General features: G+C 45.6%; 1 protein-coding gene across 2 annotated transcripts in view; it reads left to right on the top strand.

Annotated features, from left to right (window-relative positions):
• Window positions 1–15,565, top strand: part of LOC141050778 (serine/threonine-protein kinase NLK2) — a 49,737-nt gene that overhangs the window by 14,506 nt on the left and 19,666 nt on the right. For both annotated transcript variants that reach the window (XM_073547427.1, XM_073547426.1), the window contains exons 2-3: window positions 13,824–13,953; window positions 14,354–14,409. In XM_073547427.1, the coding sequence (XP_073403528.1) occupies window positions 13,824–13,953; window positions 14,354–14,409 (186 nt within the window). The remainder of the gene's footprint in view (window positions 1–13,823; window positions 13,954–14,353; window positions 14,410–15,565) is intronic.

Raw genomic sequence — 15,565 nt, forward strand, 5'->3', positions numbered from 1 at the left:
TGTGTATATAGGGGCAGTGTATACAGGAGGGGTATATGTGTGTATATAGGGGCAGTGTATACAGGAGGGGTATATATGTGTGTATATTGGGGCAGTGTATACAGGAGGGGTATATATGTGTGTATATAGGGGCAGAGTATATAGGAGGGGTATATATGTGTATATAGGGGCAGTGTATACAGGAGGGGTATATATATGTGTATATAGGGGGCAGTGTATACAGGAGGGGTATGTATGGACTTCTATGGCCCCCACCCTGGATATGCCCCAATCCCCCATCCACCTTCCCTATGCCATGGACTTCTATAGCCCCATCCTGGATCTGCCCCATCCACCTTTCCTACAGCCCCTTCCCAACATCCCTACAGTCCCTATCCCTATTCCCTTCTGTACACTTGCTTTGGCAAAACTAATGTGTATTTAGTCCTGCCAATAAAGCTTTTTTGAATCTTGAATCTATATGTGTGTATATAGGGGCAGAGTATACAGGAGGGGTATATATGTGTATACAGGAGGGGTATATGTGTGTATATAGGGGCAGAGTATACAGGAGGGGTATATATGTGTATACAGGAGGGGTATATGTGTGTATATAGGGGCAGAGTATACAGAAGGGGTATATATCTGCCCCCATGCCGCCATCCACCTTCCCTATACCATGGACTTCTATAGCCCCATCCTGGATCTGCCCCATCCACCTTTCCTACAGCCCCTTCCCAACATCCCTACAGTCCCTATCCCTATTCCCTTCTGTACACTTGCTTTGGCAAAACAAATGTGTATTTAGTCCTGCCAAAAAAGCTTCTTTGAATCTTGAATCTATATGTGTATATAGGGGCAGTGTATATATGTGTATATAGGGGGCAGTGTATACAGGAGGGGTATATATGTGTATATAGGGGCAGCGTATACAGGAGGGGTATATATATGTGTGTATATAGGGGGCAGTGTATACAGGAGGGGTATATATGTATGTATATAGGGGGCAGTGTATACAGGAGGGGTATATATGTGTGTATATAGGGGTCAGCGTATACAGGAGGGGTATATATATGTGTGTGTATATAGGGGCAGAGTATACAGGAGGGGTATATATGTGTGTATATAGGGGGCAGTGTATACAAGAGGGGTATATATGTGTGTATATAGGGGGCAGTGTATACAGGAGGGGTATATATGTGTGTATATAGGGGGCAGTGTATACCGGAGGGGTATATATATGTGTGTGTATATAGGGGCAGTGTATACAGGAGGGGTATATATGTGTGTATATAGGGGCAGTGTATACAGGAGGGGTATATGTGTGTATATAGGGGGCAGTGTATACAGGAGGGGTATATATGTGTGTATATAGGGGGTAGAGTATACAGGGGGTATATATGTGTGTATATAGGGGGCAGTGTATACCGGAGGGGTATATATATGTGTGTGTATATAGGGGCAGTGTATACAGGAGGGGTATATATATGTGTATATAGGGGCAGTGTATACAGGAGGGGTATATATGTGTGTATATAGGGGGCAGTGTATACAGGAGGGGTATATATGTGTGTGTATATAGGGGGCAGTATATACAGGAGGGGTATATATGTGTGTATATAGGGGGCAGTGTATACAGGAGGGGTGTATATGTGTGTATATAGGGGGCAGTGTATACAGGAGGGGTATATATGTGTGTATATAGGGGCAGTGTATACAGGATGGGTATATGTGTGTATATAGGGGCTGTGTATATAGGGGCGGGGTATATATGTGTGTATATAGGGGCAGAGTATACAGGAGGGGTATATATGTGTATATAGGGGCAGTGTATACAGGAGGGGTATATATGTGTGTATATAGGGGGCAGTGTATACAGGAGGGGTATATATGGACTTCTATGGCCCCCACCCTGGATATGCCCCAATCCCCCATCCACCTTCCCTATGCCATGGACTTATATAGCCTCATCCTGGATCTGCCCCCATGCCCCCATCCACCTTCCCTGTGCCATGGACTTCTATAGCCCCATCCTGGATCTGCCCCATCCACCTTTCCTACAGCCCCTTCCCAACATCCCTACAGTCCCTATCCCTATTCCCTTTTGTACACTTGCTTTGGCAAAACTAATGTGTATTTAGTCCTGCCAATAAAGCTTCTTTGAATCTTGAATCTATATGTGTGTATATAGGGGCAGAGTATACAGGAGGGGTATATATGTGTATATAGGGGGCAGTGTATACAGGAAGGGTATATGTGTGTATATAGGGGGCAGTGTATGCAGGAGGGGTATATATGTGTATATATAGGGGGCAGTGTATACAGGAGGGGTATATATGTTTGTATATAGGGGGTAGAGTATACAGGAGGGGTATATATGTGTGTATATAGGGGGCAGTGTATACAGGAGTGGTGTATATATAGGGGGCAGTGTATACAGGAGGGGTGTATATATAGGGGGCAGTGTATCAGGAGGGGTATATATGTCTGTATATAGGGGGCAGTGTATACAGGAGGGGTGCATATAGGGGCAGTGTATACAGGAGGGGTATATATGTGTGTATATGGGGGCAGTGTATACAGGAAGGGTATATGTGTGTAAATAGGGGGCAGTGCATACAGGAGGGGTATATATGTGTATATAGGGGCAGTGTATACAGGAGGGGTATATATGTGTATATAGGGGCAGATTATATAGGAGGGGTATATATGTCTGTATATAGGAGGCAGTGTATACAGGAGGGGTATATGTGTGTGTATATAGGGGGCAGTGTATACAGGAGGGGTATATATGTGTGTATATAGTGGGCAGTGTATACAGGAGGGGTATATGTGTGTATATAGGGGGCAGTGTATACAGGAGGGGTATATGTGTGTATATAGGGGGCAGTGTATACATGAGGGGTATATGTGTGTGTATATAAGGGGCAGTGTATACAGGAGGGGTATATGTGTGTGTATATAAGGAGCAGTGTATACAGGAGGGGTATATATGTGTGTATATAGGGGGCAGTGTATACAGGAGAGGTATATATGTGTATATAGGGGGCAGTGCATACAGGAGGGGTATATATGTGTGTATATAGGGGCAGAGTATACAGGAGGGGTATATGTGTGTGTATATAGGGGGCAGTGTATACAGGAGGGGCGTATGTGTGTGTATATAGGGAACAGTGTATACAGGAGGGGTATCCACCATGAAGGAGGAAGAGAAAACATATATCCTGCTGGGGGAAGAAGAGAAAGCAGTGGAGATAGCAGCGCAATATGTGAGCGAATGCCATAGACTGCGAGAAAGAGAACTATGATATGCCATGGACTTCTATGGCACCCACCCTGGATATGCCCCAATCCCCCATCCACCTTCCCTATGCCATGGACTTCTATAGCCCCATCCTGGATCTGCCCCATCCACCTTTCCTACAGCCCCTTCCCAACATCCCTACAGTCCCTATCCCAATTCCCTTCTGTACACCTGCTTTGGCAAAACTAATGTGTATTTAGTCCTGCCAATAAAGCTTCTTTGAATCTTGAATCTATAGGGGGCAGTGTATACAGGAGGGGTATATATGTGTATACAGGGGGCAGTGTATACAGGAGGGGTATATATGGGTGTGTATATATGGGGCAGTTTATATAGGAGGGGTATATGTGTGTGCATAAAGGGGGCAGTGTATACAGGAGAGGTATATATATGTGTATAAAGGGGGCAGTGTATGCAGGAGGGGTATATATGTGTGTGTATATAGGGGGCAGTGTATACAGGAGGGGTATATATGTGTGTATATAGGGGTAGAGTATACAGGAGGGGTATATATGTATGTATATAGGGGGCAGTGTATACAGGAGTGGTGTATATATAGGGGGCAGTGTATACAGGAGGGGTATATATGTGTGTATATAGGGGGCAGTGTATACAGGAGGGGTATATATGTGTGTGTATATAGGGGGCAGTGTATACAGGAGGGGTATATATGTGTGTGTATAGGGGGCAGTGTATACAGGAGGGGTGTATATATAGGGGGCAGTGTATCAGGAGGGGTATATATGTATATAGGGGGAAGTGTATACAGGAGGGGTATATATAGGGGGCAGTGTATACAGGAGGGGTATATATGTGTATATAGGGGGCAGGGTATACAGGAGGGCTATATGTGCGTATATAGTGGGCAGTGTATACAGGAGGGGTATATATGTGTATATAGGGGGCAGTGTATACAGGAGGGGTATATATGTGTGTATATAGGGGCAGTGTATACAGGAGGGGTATATATGTGTATATAGACGGTAGTGTATACAGGAGGGGTATATATGTGTGTATATAGGGGGTAGTGTATACAGGAGGGGTATATATGTGTGTATATAGGGCGCAGTGTATACAGGAGGGGTATATATGTGTGTATATAGGGGCAGTGTATACAGGAGGGGTATATATGTGTGTATATAGGGGCAGTGTATACAGGAGGGGTATATGTGTGTGTGTATATAGGGAGCAGTGTATACAGGAGGGGTATATATGTGTGTATATAGGGGCAGTGTATACAGGAGAAGTATATATGTGTATATAGGGGCAGTGTATACAGGAAGGGTATATATGTGTGTATATAGGGGGCAGTGTATACAGGAGGGGTATATATGTGTATATAGGGGGCAGTGTATACAGGAGGGGTATATCGGGGGCAGATTATATAGGAGGGGTATATATGTCTGTATATAGGAGGCAGTGTATACAGGAGGGGTATATGTGTGTGTATATAGGGGGCAGTGTATACAGGAGAGGTATATATGTGTATATAGGGGCAGTGTATACAGGAGGGGTATATATGTGTTTATAGGGGGCAGATTATATAGGAGGGGTATATATGTCTGTATATAGGAGGCAGTGTATACAGGAGGGGTATATGTGTGTGTATATAGGGGGCAGTGTATACAGGAGGGGTATATATGTGTGTATATAGGGGGCAGTGTATACAGGAGGGGTATATGTGTGTATATAGGGGGCAGTGTATACAGGAGGGGTATATGTGTGTATATAGGGGGCAGTGTATACAGGAGGGGTATATATATATGTGTATATAGGGGGCAGTGTAAACAGGAGAGGTATATATGTGTGTATATAGGGGCAGTGTATTCAGGAAGGTTATATACAGTGCCTACAAGTAGTATTCAACCCCCTGCAGATTTAGCAGGTTTACACATTCGGAATTAACTTGGCATTGTGACATTTGGACTGTAGATCAGCCTGGAAGTGTGAAATGCACTGCAGCAAAAAAGAATGTTATTTCTGTGTTTAATTTTTTTTTAAATTGTGAAAAGTTTATTCAGAGGGTCATTTATTATTCAACCCCTCAAACCACCAGAATTCTGTTTGGTTCCCCTAAAGTATTAAGAAGTATTTCAGGCACAAAGAACAATGAGCTTCACATGTTTGGATTAATTATCTCTTTTTCCAGCCTTTTCTGACTATTTAAGACCCTCCCCAAACTTGTGAACAGCACTCATACATGGTCAACATGGGAAAGACAAAGGAGCATTCCAAGGCCATCAGCGACAACATCGTGGAGGGTCACAAGGCTGGCAAGGGGTACAAAACCCTTTCCAAGGAGTTGGGTCTACCTGTCTCCACTGTTGGGAGCATCATCCGGAAGTGGAAGGCTTATGGAACTACTGTTAGCCTTCCACGGCCTGGACAGCCTTTGAAAGTTTCCTCCCGTGCCGAGGCCAGGCTTGTCCGAAGAGTCAAGGCTAACCCAAGGACAACAAGGAAGGAGCTCCGGGAAGATCTCATGGCAGTGGGGACATTGGTTTCAGTCAATACCATAAGTAACGTACTCCACCGCAATGGTCTCCGTTCCAGACGAGCCCGTAAGGTACCTTTACTTTCAAAGCGTCATGTCAAGGCTCGTCTACAGTTTGCTCATGATCACTTGGAGGACTCTGAGACAGACTGGTTCAAGGTTCTCTGGTCTGATGAGACCAAGATCGAGATCTTTGGTGCCAACCACACACGTGACGTTTGGAGACTGGATGGCACTGCATACGACCCCAAGAATACCATCCCTACAGTCAAGCATGGTGGTGGCAGCATCATGCTGTGGGGCTGTTTCTCGGCCAAGGGGCCTGGCCATCTGGTCCGCATCCATGGGAAGATGGAAAGCACGGCCTACCTGGAGATTTTGGCCAAGAACCTCCGCTCCTCCATCAAGGATCTTAAGATGGGTCGTCATTTCATCTTCCAACAAGACAACGACCCAAAGCACACAGCCAAGAAAACCAAGGCCTGGTTCAAGAGGCAAAAAATCAAGGTGTTGGAGTGGCCTAGTCAGTCTCCTGACCTTAACCCAATTGAAAACTTGTGGAAGGAGCTCAAGATTAAAGTCCCCCTGCAGATTTAGCAGGTTTGATAAGATGCAAATAAGTTAGAGCCTTCAAACTTCACACAAGAGCAGGATTTATTAACAGATGCATAAATCTTACAAACCAAAAAGTTATGCTGCTCTGTTAAATTTTAATAAATTTTAAACATACAAGTGTGGGTCAATTATTATTCAACCCCTAGGTTTAATATTTTGTGGAATAACCCTTGTTTGCAATTACAGCTAATAATCGTCTTTTATAAGACCTGATCAGGCCGGCACAGGGCTCTGGAGTTATCTTGGCCCACTCCTCCATGCAGATCTTCTCCAAGTTATCTAGGTTCTTTGGGTGTCTCATGTGGACTTTAATCTTGAGCTCCTTCCACAAGTTTTCAATTGGGTTAAGGTCAGGAGACTGACTAGGCCACTCCAACACCTTGATTTTTTGCCTCTTGAACCAGGTCTTGGTTTTCTTGGCTGTGTGCTTTGGGTCGTTGTCTTGTTGAAAGATGAAATGACGACCCATCTTAAGATCCTTGATGGAGGAGCGGAGGTTCTTGGCCAAAATCTCCAGGTAGGCCGTGCTATCCATCTTCCCATGGATGCGGACCAGATGGCCAGGCCCCTTGGCTGAGAAACAGCCCCACAGCATGATGCTGCCACCACCATGCTTGACTGTAGGGATGGTATTCTTGGGGTCGTATGCAGTGCCATCCAGTCTCCAAACGTCACGTGTGTGGTTGGCACCAAAGATCTCGATCTTGGTTTCATCAGACCAGAGAACCTTGAACCAGTCTGTCTCAGAGCCCTCCAAGTGATCATGAGCAAACTGTAGACGAGCCTTGACATGACGCTTTGAAAGTAAAGGTACCTTACAGGCTCGTCTGGAACGGAGACCATTGTGGTGGAGTACGTTACTTATGGTATTGACTGAAACCAATGTCCCCACTGCCATGAGATCTTCCCGGAGCTCCTTCCTTGTTGTCCTTGGGTTAGCCTTGACTCTTCGGACAAGCCTGGCCTCGGCACGGGAGGAAACTTTCAAAGGCTGTCCAGGCCGTGGAAGGCTAACAGTAGTTCCATAAGCCTTCCACTTCCGGATGATGCTCCCAACAGTGGAGACAGGTAGGCCCAACTCCTTGGAAAGGGTTTTGTACCCCTTGCCAGCCTTGTGACCCTCCACGATCTTGTCACTGATGGCATTGGAATGCTCCTTTGTCTTTCCCATGTTGACCATGTATGAGTGCTGTTCACAAGTTTGGGGAGGGTCTTAAATAGTCAGAAAAGGCTGGAAAAAGAGATAATTAATCCAAACATGTGAAGCTCATTGTTCTTTGTGCCTGAAATACTTCTTAATACTTTAGGGGAACCAAACAGAATTCTGGTGGTTTGAGGGGTTGAATAATAAATGACCCTCTGAATAAACTTTTCACAATTTAAAAAAAAATTAAACACAGAAATAACATTCTTTTTTGCTGCAGTGCATTTCACACTTCCAGGCTGATCTACAGTCCAAATGTCACAATGCCAAGTTAATTCCGAATGTGTAAACCTGCTAAATCTGCAGGGGGTTGAATACTACTTGTAGGCACTGTATATATATGTGTGTATATAGGGGGCAGGGTATACAGGAGGGGTATATGTGTGTATATAGGGGCAAAGTATGCGGGAGGGGTATATATATGTCTGTATATAGGGGCAGTGTATACAGGAGGGGTATATATATATGTGTGTGTATATAGGGGGCAGTGTATACAGGAGGGGTATATGTGTGTATATAGGGGGCAGTGTATACAGGAGGGGTATATATATGTGTGTATATAGGGGGCAGTGTATACAGGAGGGGTATATATATGTGTGTGTATATAGGGGGCAGGGTATACAGGAGGGGTATATGTGTGTATATAGGGGCAAAGTTTGCGGGAGGGGTATATATGTGTATATAGGGGCAGTGTATACAGGAGGGGTATATATGTGTGTATATAGGGGCAGTGTATACAGGAGGGGTATATATGTGTATATAGGGGCAAAGTATGCGGGATGGGTATATATGTGTATATAGGGGCAGTGTATACAGGAGGGGTATATATGTGTGTATATAGGGGCAGTGTATACAGGAGGGGTATATATATGTGTATAGGGGCAGTGTATACAGGAGGGGTATATAATAATAAATTTTATTTCTATAGCGCCAACATATTCCGCAGCACTTTACATTTCGGAGGGGACTTGTACAGACAATAGACATTACAGCATAACAATAATCACATACAGTAGATTATAACAGATACCAAGAGGAATGAGGGCCCTGCTCGCAAGCTTACAGTCTATGAGGAAAGAGGGAGACACGAGAGGTGGGTGGTAACAGTTGCCCTGATTGTATGGAACAGCCATAATGTTAGGTGTGTAACAGTACAGACACAGAGGGCTAATGGATGCATAAAGCATGTGGGAACATGATGCGGGGAACCTGGTTATGGTAAAACTTTTGGCTGTGCCACACAGGGATAGATTAGGTTAATGTGTTGGGGTGGTAGGCCAGTCTGAATAAATGCGTTTTCAGGGCACGCTTAAAATTGTGGGGATTGGGGACTAATCGTATTGACCTGGGAAGTGCATTCCAAAGAATTGGCGCAGCACGTGTAAAGTCTTGGAGACGGGAGTGGGAGGTTCTGATTATTGAGGATGCTAACCTCAGGTCATCAGCAGAACGGAGGGCGCGGGTAGGATGGTATACTGAAACAAGGGAGGAGATGTAGAGTGGTGCTGAGCCATGGAGGGCTTTGTGGGTGAGGGTAATAAGTTTATGCTGAATTCTGGAGTGGATGGGTAGCCAGTGTAAGGACTGGCACAAGGTAGAGGCATCGGTGTAACGATTGGTGAGGAATATGATCCTGGCTGCGGCATTCAAGACAGATTGGAGAGGGGAGAGTTTGGTAAGAGGGAGACCGATTAGAGGAGAGTCACAATAGTCCAGACGAGAATGAATAAGAGAAACAGTAAGAGTTTTTGCAGAGTCAAAAGTAAGAAAAGGTGGAATTCTAGAAATGTTTTTGAGGTGTAGATGACAAGAGCGAGCCAGTGATCGAATGTGGGGGGGCAAAGGAAAGCTCGGAGTCAAGTATGACCCCAAGACAGCGGGCCTGTTGCTGGGGAGTAATAGTGGAACCACACACAGAAATGGCAATGTCGGGTATAGGTACATTAGTAGCGGGAGGAAACACAAGGAGTTCAGTCTTTGACAGGTTCAGTTTCAGATATAGTGAGGACATGATGTTAGACACAGTGTTTAGACAATCGCCAGTGTTTTCTAGAAAGGCTGGCGTGATGTCAGGAGAAGAAGCGTATAATTGGGTGTCATCAGCATAGAGATGGTACTGGAAACCAAATCTACTGATTGTTTGACCAATAGGGGCAGTGTACAAGGAGAAGAGGAGGGGGCCTAGAACCGATCCTTGAGGAACCCCAACAGTAAGGGGAAGGTGAGAGGAGGAGGAACCGGCAAAAGAAACAGTAAAGGAGCGGTCAGAGAGATAGGAGGAGAACCAGGAGAGAACGGTGTCCTTGATGCCGATGGAACGGAGCATAGTGAGGAGGAGCTGATGATCTACAGTGTCGAATGCTGCAGAGAGACCCAAGAGAATTAGCATGGAGTAATGACCATTTGATTTAGCTGTTAGTAGATCATTAGAGACTTTAGTGAGGGCAGTTTCAGTAGAGTGTAAAGAGCGGAAACCAGATTGGAGCGGGCCGAGGAGAGAGTTATCAGAGAGATAGCGGATCAGACAGGAGTGGACCAGGCGTTCCAGGAGTTTAGAGATGAAGGGAAGATTAGAGACAGGTCTATAGTTAGCGGCACAGTTTTGGTCGAGGGATGGTTTTTTAAGTAGTGGATGTATGATGGCATGCTTAAATGAGGAGGGAAAAGATACCAGAAGAGAGAGAGAGGTTAAATATTTTAGTTAGATGAGGGGTGACAGCATGGGAAAGGGACTGGAGGAGATGTGACGGAAATGGGTCACTGGTGCAAGTGTTTGGGCGAGAAGATGCAAGGAGCCTGCTTACTACTTCTTCTGTGACTGGTTCAAATGTATATATATGTGTATATAGGGGTAGTGTATACAGGAGGAGTATATGTGTGTAAAAGTATAAGGAAAGTCAGCTCACCACTAGTAGTCCATCTAGATGTCCAGCTTGCTTCATAGTGCTCCGCACGGACAAGGGAGAAGCAACCACAGCAGAATATAATAAACAAGAATGATGTCCAGAGGATAATATAAGTAAAATTTAACTATTAATGCAAAAAAATGGTTTAAATTCCATATAGATGTTGTCCAGCACAATACACACACTGGCTCAATGCCGCTAATGATCAACACGTTTCGGCTTTTTGAGTCTTAGTCGTGATCTAATGCTCTCGCAATCTGGCCATAAATTTAGTTTCCTGTGGAGCTTTCTTTTGGTGCTCTATTTGCATGCTATCAGCTGCACTGGTTATAGCTAACAAGGACATCTATATATATTACTAAATCAAAAATACAAAAGAAAAAGAAAAATTATTTACAAAATTTATAAGACCGCGGGGAGATCAATGTGTTTGGCCCTGCGGATCCGCAGTAGTTTCTGCTGTGTTGTACAGTACCATTATATTCTATGAAAAACAAAAAACGCTGTGCACATGTTGCGGTTTTTTCCGCGGGTTACAATCCGCAGCATGTCAATTCTTTGTGTGGAATCTGCTGCGGTTTCACACCTTCTCCATGGTAGAGGTGTGAAACCGCAGGGCTAATCCGCAGGTCTATTTACCTGCGGATTTTACCAAATCCGCACTGAAAAATCCGCAGACCCATCTGCAGCGTGTGCACATAGCCTAAGACGCACCTGTGGCCCCTGAACTGCCTGATCCTGATGATAGTTTAAAAATTATTTTTTCTTATTTTCCTCTTCTAAACTTTGGGTGCGTGTTATGGTCCAGTGTGTCGTCTTGTCTGAAAAATACTGTAATCTCCATGGACGTGATGAAAGGTTGCAGGTCAGGATAGTCCGGATTGTGGATTATCAGCCCCGATCAAGTTCCAAAGAAGTTCAAGCTATCCTGCAGGCTCAGGGTGCGTCAGTGTCAGTGCAAAATATTCGTCCACATGTGAATGGAATTAAGTGCTATGGCAGGAGAACCCAGAGTACCCCACTGCTGACACAGAAACATAAAAAAATCTGGACAGCAGACCAAGATAGAACTTTTTGGTAAAGCACATCATTCTACACACACAGCACCTACAGTCAAGTGTGGTGGAGGTTTGAGTTTGTTTTGCTGCCTCTGGCACTGTGAGAGAATGAGAGAACGTTTAAGGCATTTTTATTACTTACTGCAAAGTCAAACATTTCATTAGTATTTGGTACCATTGTCCATAAACTGAATGACTTGGGTCAAATGTTTGGGATCTCCTTCCACGAGCTTCTCACAATACTAGTTGGTCGGAATTTGGGCCCATTCCTCCTGACAAAACTGATGTAACTGATCCAGGTTTGTAGGTCGCCTTGCTCTCACTGGCTTTTTCAGCTTTGCCCATACATTTTCCATAGGAATGAGATCAGGGCTTTGTGATGGCCGATAAAAAATGTTGCCCTTGTTATCCTTAAGCCACTTTGTTACCATTTTGGCAGTATGCTTTGGGTCATTGTCCATTTGGAAGATCCATTTACTCCCAAGCTTTAACTTCCTGGCTGATGTCTTGAGATGTTGGTTCAGTATTGCCACATAATCTTCTTTTCTGATGATGCCATCTATTTTGTGACGTGCACCATTCCCTCCTGCAGGAAACAACCCCACAACTTGATGCCGCCTCCGCCATGTTTCACAGTGGGGATGGTGTTCTAAGGCTTCCAAGCTTCTCCCTTTTTCTTTCAAACGTAAAATGATCATTATACCAAAAAAGTTCTATTTCTCTTTCCCCCATGACTGCACCCATATATCCCCGTGGTGCCGTCATGGGCTTAGAGAAATACCGTTAATGGTAAGTAACTACGATTTTCTCTTTCCCCCATGACAGCACCACGGGGATATATGGGTGCTGTCATGGGCTTAGAGAAATTCCGTTAATGGTAAGTAACTACGATTTTTAGTTTCATCAGACCACAGAACGTGTCTCCAAAAATTAAGGTTTTTGTTCCTGTGTGCATTTCCAAACATTAATCTGGCTTTTTATGTTTCTTTTGGAGTAATGTCTTCTTCCTGGCAGAGTGGCCTTTCAACCCATGTTGATACAGTATTCGTTTCACTGTGGATACTGACACAATCTTACCAGCTTCCGCCATCATCTTCACAAGGTCTTTTGCTTTTGTCCTTGTGTTGATATGCACATGTCAGACCAAAGCACGATCATCTCTGGGACACAGAACCCATCTCCTTCCTGAGCAGTATGTTGGCTGGACATTCCCTTCTTGTTTGTTCTTGCGTATAATTGTTTGTACAGATGAACGAGGCGCCTTCAGGTATCCTGAAATTGTACCCAAGGATGAGCCAGACTTGTGCAAGTCCACGTTTCTCTTCCTGATATCTTGGCTGATTTCTTGAGACTTTCCCATGATGCTACACAAAGAAGCAGTGTGTTTCAGGTGTGCATTAAAATACATCCACAGGTGTGTCTCTGATTAACTCAGATGTTGCCAGAAAACCTATCAAGTTTCCAAACACCTGACCTCATCATATGGGCAGTCCAGAATTGTTTTTACAGGCATAGTAATCTTAGTGTATGGAAACTTCTGACTTTGCAGTAATAAAAATGCCTTAAAACATTCTCTCTCATTATTCTGGAATTTGGCAATTATTAATAATTCTGGTAATCGTAATTGTCCTAAAACGGGAAAGGTTTATTCTGATTTCATGTCGGACGTTAAGAAGAACCTGCAGATGTGTCTTTATATATAGTGGATGGAAACTTCTGGTTTCATCTGTATGTCCAGTTTGCCTTTTTATCCTGTTTTTTTTTGTGTTGTTCCAATACATACAAAGGAAATAAACCTGTGTAATTGTAATAATCCGGGAGAAATACTTCATTTTCTGGAACAATTTCAAGGAAGCCATCCAGGGCTGTGGAGTCAGTCAGAGGTTTGGCTTACCGACTCCACAGCCCTGATGCCAACACTGTCAGCCATGACTGTATAAAGGTGCAAACCCGGGGATGGGGAGAATGCCGGGTCCTACGTGTCGCTCTGCTGCTGCTGCGCCTCTTTCCCAGTTTTGTATTTTCCATCGTTTCCTTCATTACAATCTACAACTTCCAAGGACGATTCCCCAGACTTCTGGTGCCGGCAGTGCCCTTGCTTTGCGCCCTCTGTGCCAGTCTCGCCAGTCTTATCTATTATATCATCGTTATGAACAGGGGCAGAGGTTTCTTAATGAGGGCACCACACCCCACTGGTATCTGTCCGAGGGAGACGCTGGGCACCCCTGTGTTCCAGCTACTGAACACCTTTCTTGTCCTGCAGGTCGGTGACTGACCCCCGAGATGGAAAACGTGTCGCACTTAAGAAGATGCCAAATGTCTTCCAGAACCTGGTGTCCTGCAAGCGAGTGTTCAGGGAGCTGAAAATGCTCTGCTTCTTCAAGCATGACAACGTAAGGCGGGGGTGACGGGCATCGCGGGTGGGCACACGTGGGATAAGGCAGTATATAGTCCGCCATCTTTGATTTATACCCTCTGCCCGAGATTGATGGAACAAATTTGAGCCCACGCATTGCATGCCTGTATCACAGACGCTGGGCAGGTGGCACTAGTTCTGGCCTTATAAATCTGGTGGGGTGAGAAATAAGTGCCCGGCTCTGCTCACAGCCCACAGGGATCCAGCATCCGTGCTGGTGGGTGTGAGGAACGCTGGGGCCAGACACACAGATCTTAGCAGGTTTTTGTGCTGGGCTTTGGCAGTGGGCACCGTCTCGTGGCACTGTCAGGGGGAAGATGGGCACTTATTTAGTCGTATATGTCTGACCACTCTTGTAATCTGCTGTTTTGTCACAGGTCCTGTCCGCCCTCGATATCCTGCAGCCACCACAGATCGACTGCTTTGAAGAGATGTATCCTGAGTCAGCCGGGGTGTGTGTGTTGGGTACAGGGTGATTGGCATTGACTGGGGGGTAGATGGAGCTCCCCATTAGGTGGCACTGTGGTAGCTGGACATCTGGGGGCACTGTACCGCTCTGCCTGTTGGGTCTGTCACAGTGTATCCAGGGCTCCAGACTGATACATTGTAACCATCAAGTGCAGAGACGTTCCGGCCCCCGATGCTCTGGATACATTGTAACCATCAGGCACAGAGATGTTCCGGCCCCCGATGCTCTGGATACATTGTAACCATCAGGCACAGAGACGTTCCGGCCCCCGATGCTCTGGATACATTGTAACCATCAGGCACAGAGACGTTCCGGCCTCCGATACTCTGGATACATTGTAACCATCAGGCGCAGAGACGTTCCGGCCCCCATACTCTGGATACATTGTAACCATCAGGCGCAGAGACGTTCCGGCCCCCATACTCTCGATACATTGTAACCATCAGGCACAGAAGATGTTCCGGCCCCCGATGTTCTGGATACATTGTAACCATCAGGCGCAGAGACGTTCCGTCCCCGATGTTCTGGATACATTGTAACCATCAGGCGCAGAGACGTTCCGGCCCCCGATGCTCTGGATACATTGTAACCATCAGGCGCAGAGACGTTCCGGCCCCCGATGCTCTGGATACATTGTAACAATCAGGCGCAGAGACGTTCCGGCTCACGATGTTCTGGATACATTGTAACCATCAGGCGCAGAGACATTCCGGCCACCGATGTTCTGGATACATTGTAACCATCAGGCGCAGAGACGTTCCGGCCTTCGATGCTCTGGATACATTGTAACCATCAGGCGCAGAGACGTTCCGTCCCCGATACTCTGGATACATTGTAACCATCAGGCACAGAAGATGTTCCGGCCCCCGATGTTCTGGATACATTGTAACCACCAGGCGCAGAGACGTTCCGGCCCCGATGCTCTGGATACATTGTAACCATCAGGCGCAGAGACGTTCCGGCCCCCATACTCTGGATACATTGTAACCATCAGGCACAGAAGATGTTCCGGCCCCCGATGTTCTGGATACATTGTAACCATCAGGCGCAGAGACATTCCGGCCACCGATGTTCTGGATACATTGTAACCATCAGGCGCAGAGACGTTCCGGCCCCCGAT

Source organism: Dendrobates tinctorius, unplaced genomic scaffold, assembly GCF_039654945.1.
Source record: "Dendrobates tinctorius isolate UK_male_01 unplaced genomic scaffold, ASM3965494v1 ptg000152l, whole genome shotgun sequence".
Lineage (NCBI taxonomy): Eukaryota > Metazoa > Chordata > Amphibia > Anura > Dendrobatidae > Dendrobates > Dendrobates tinctorius.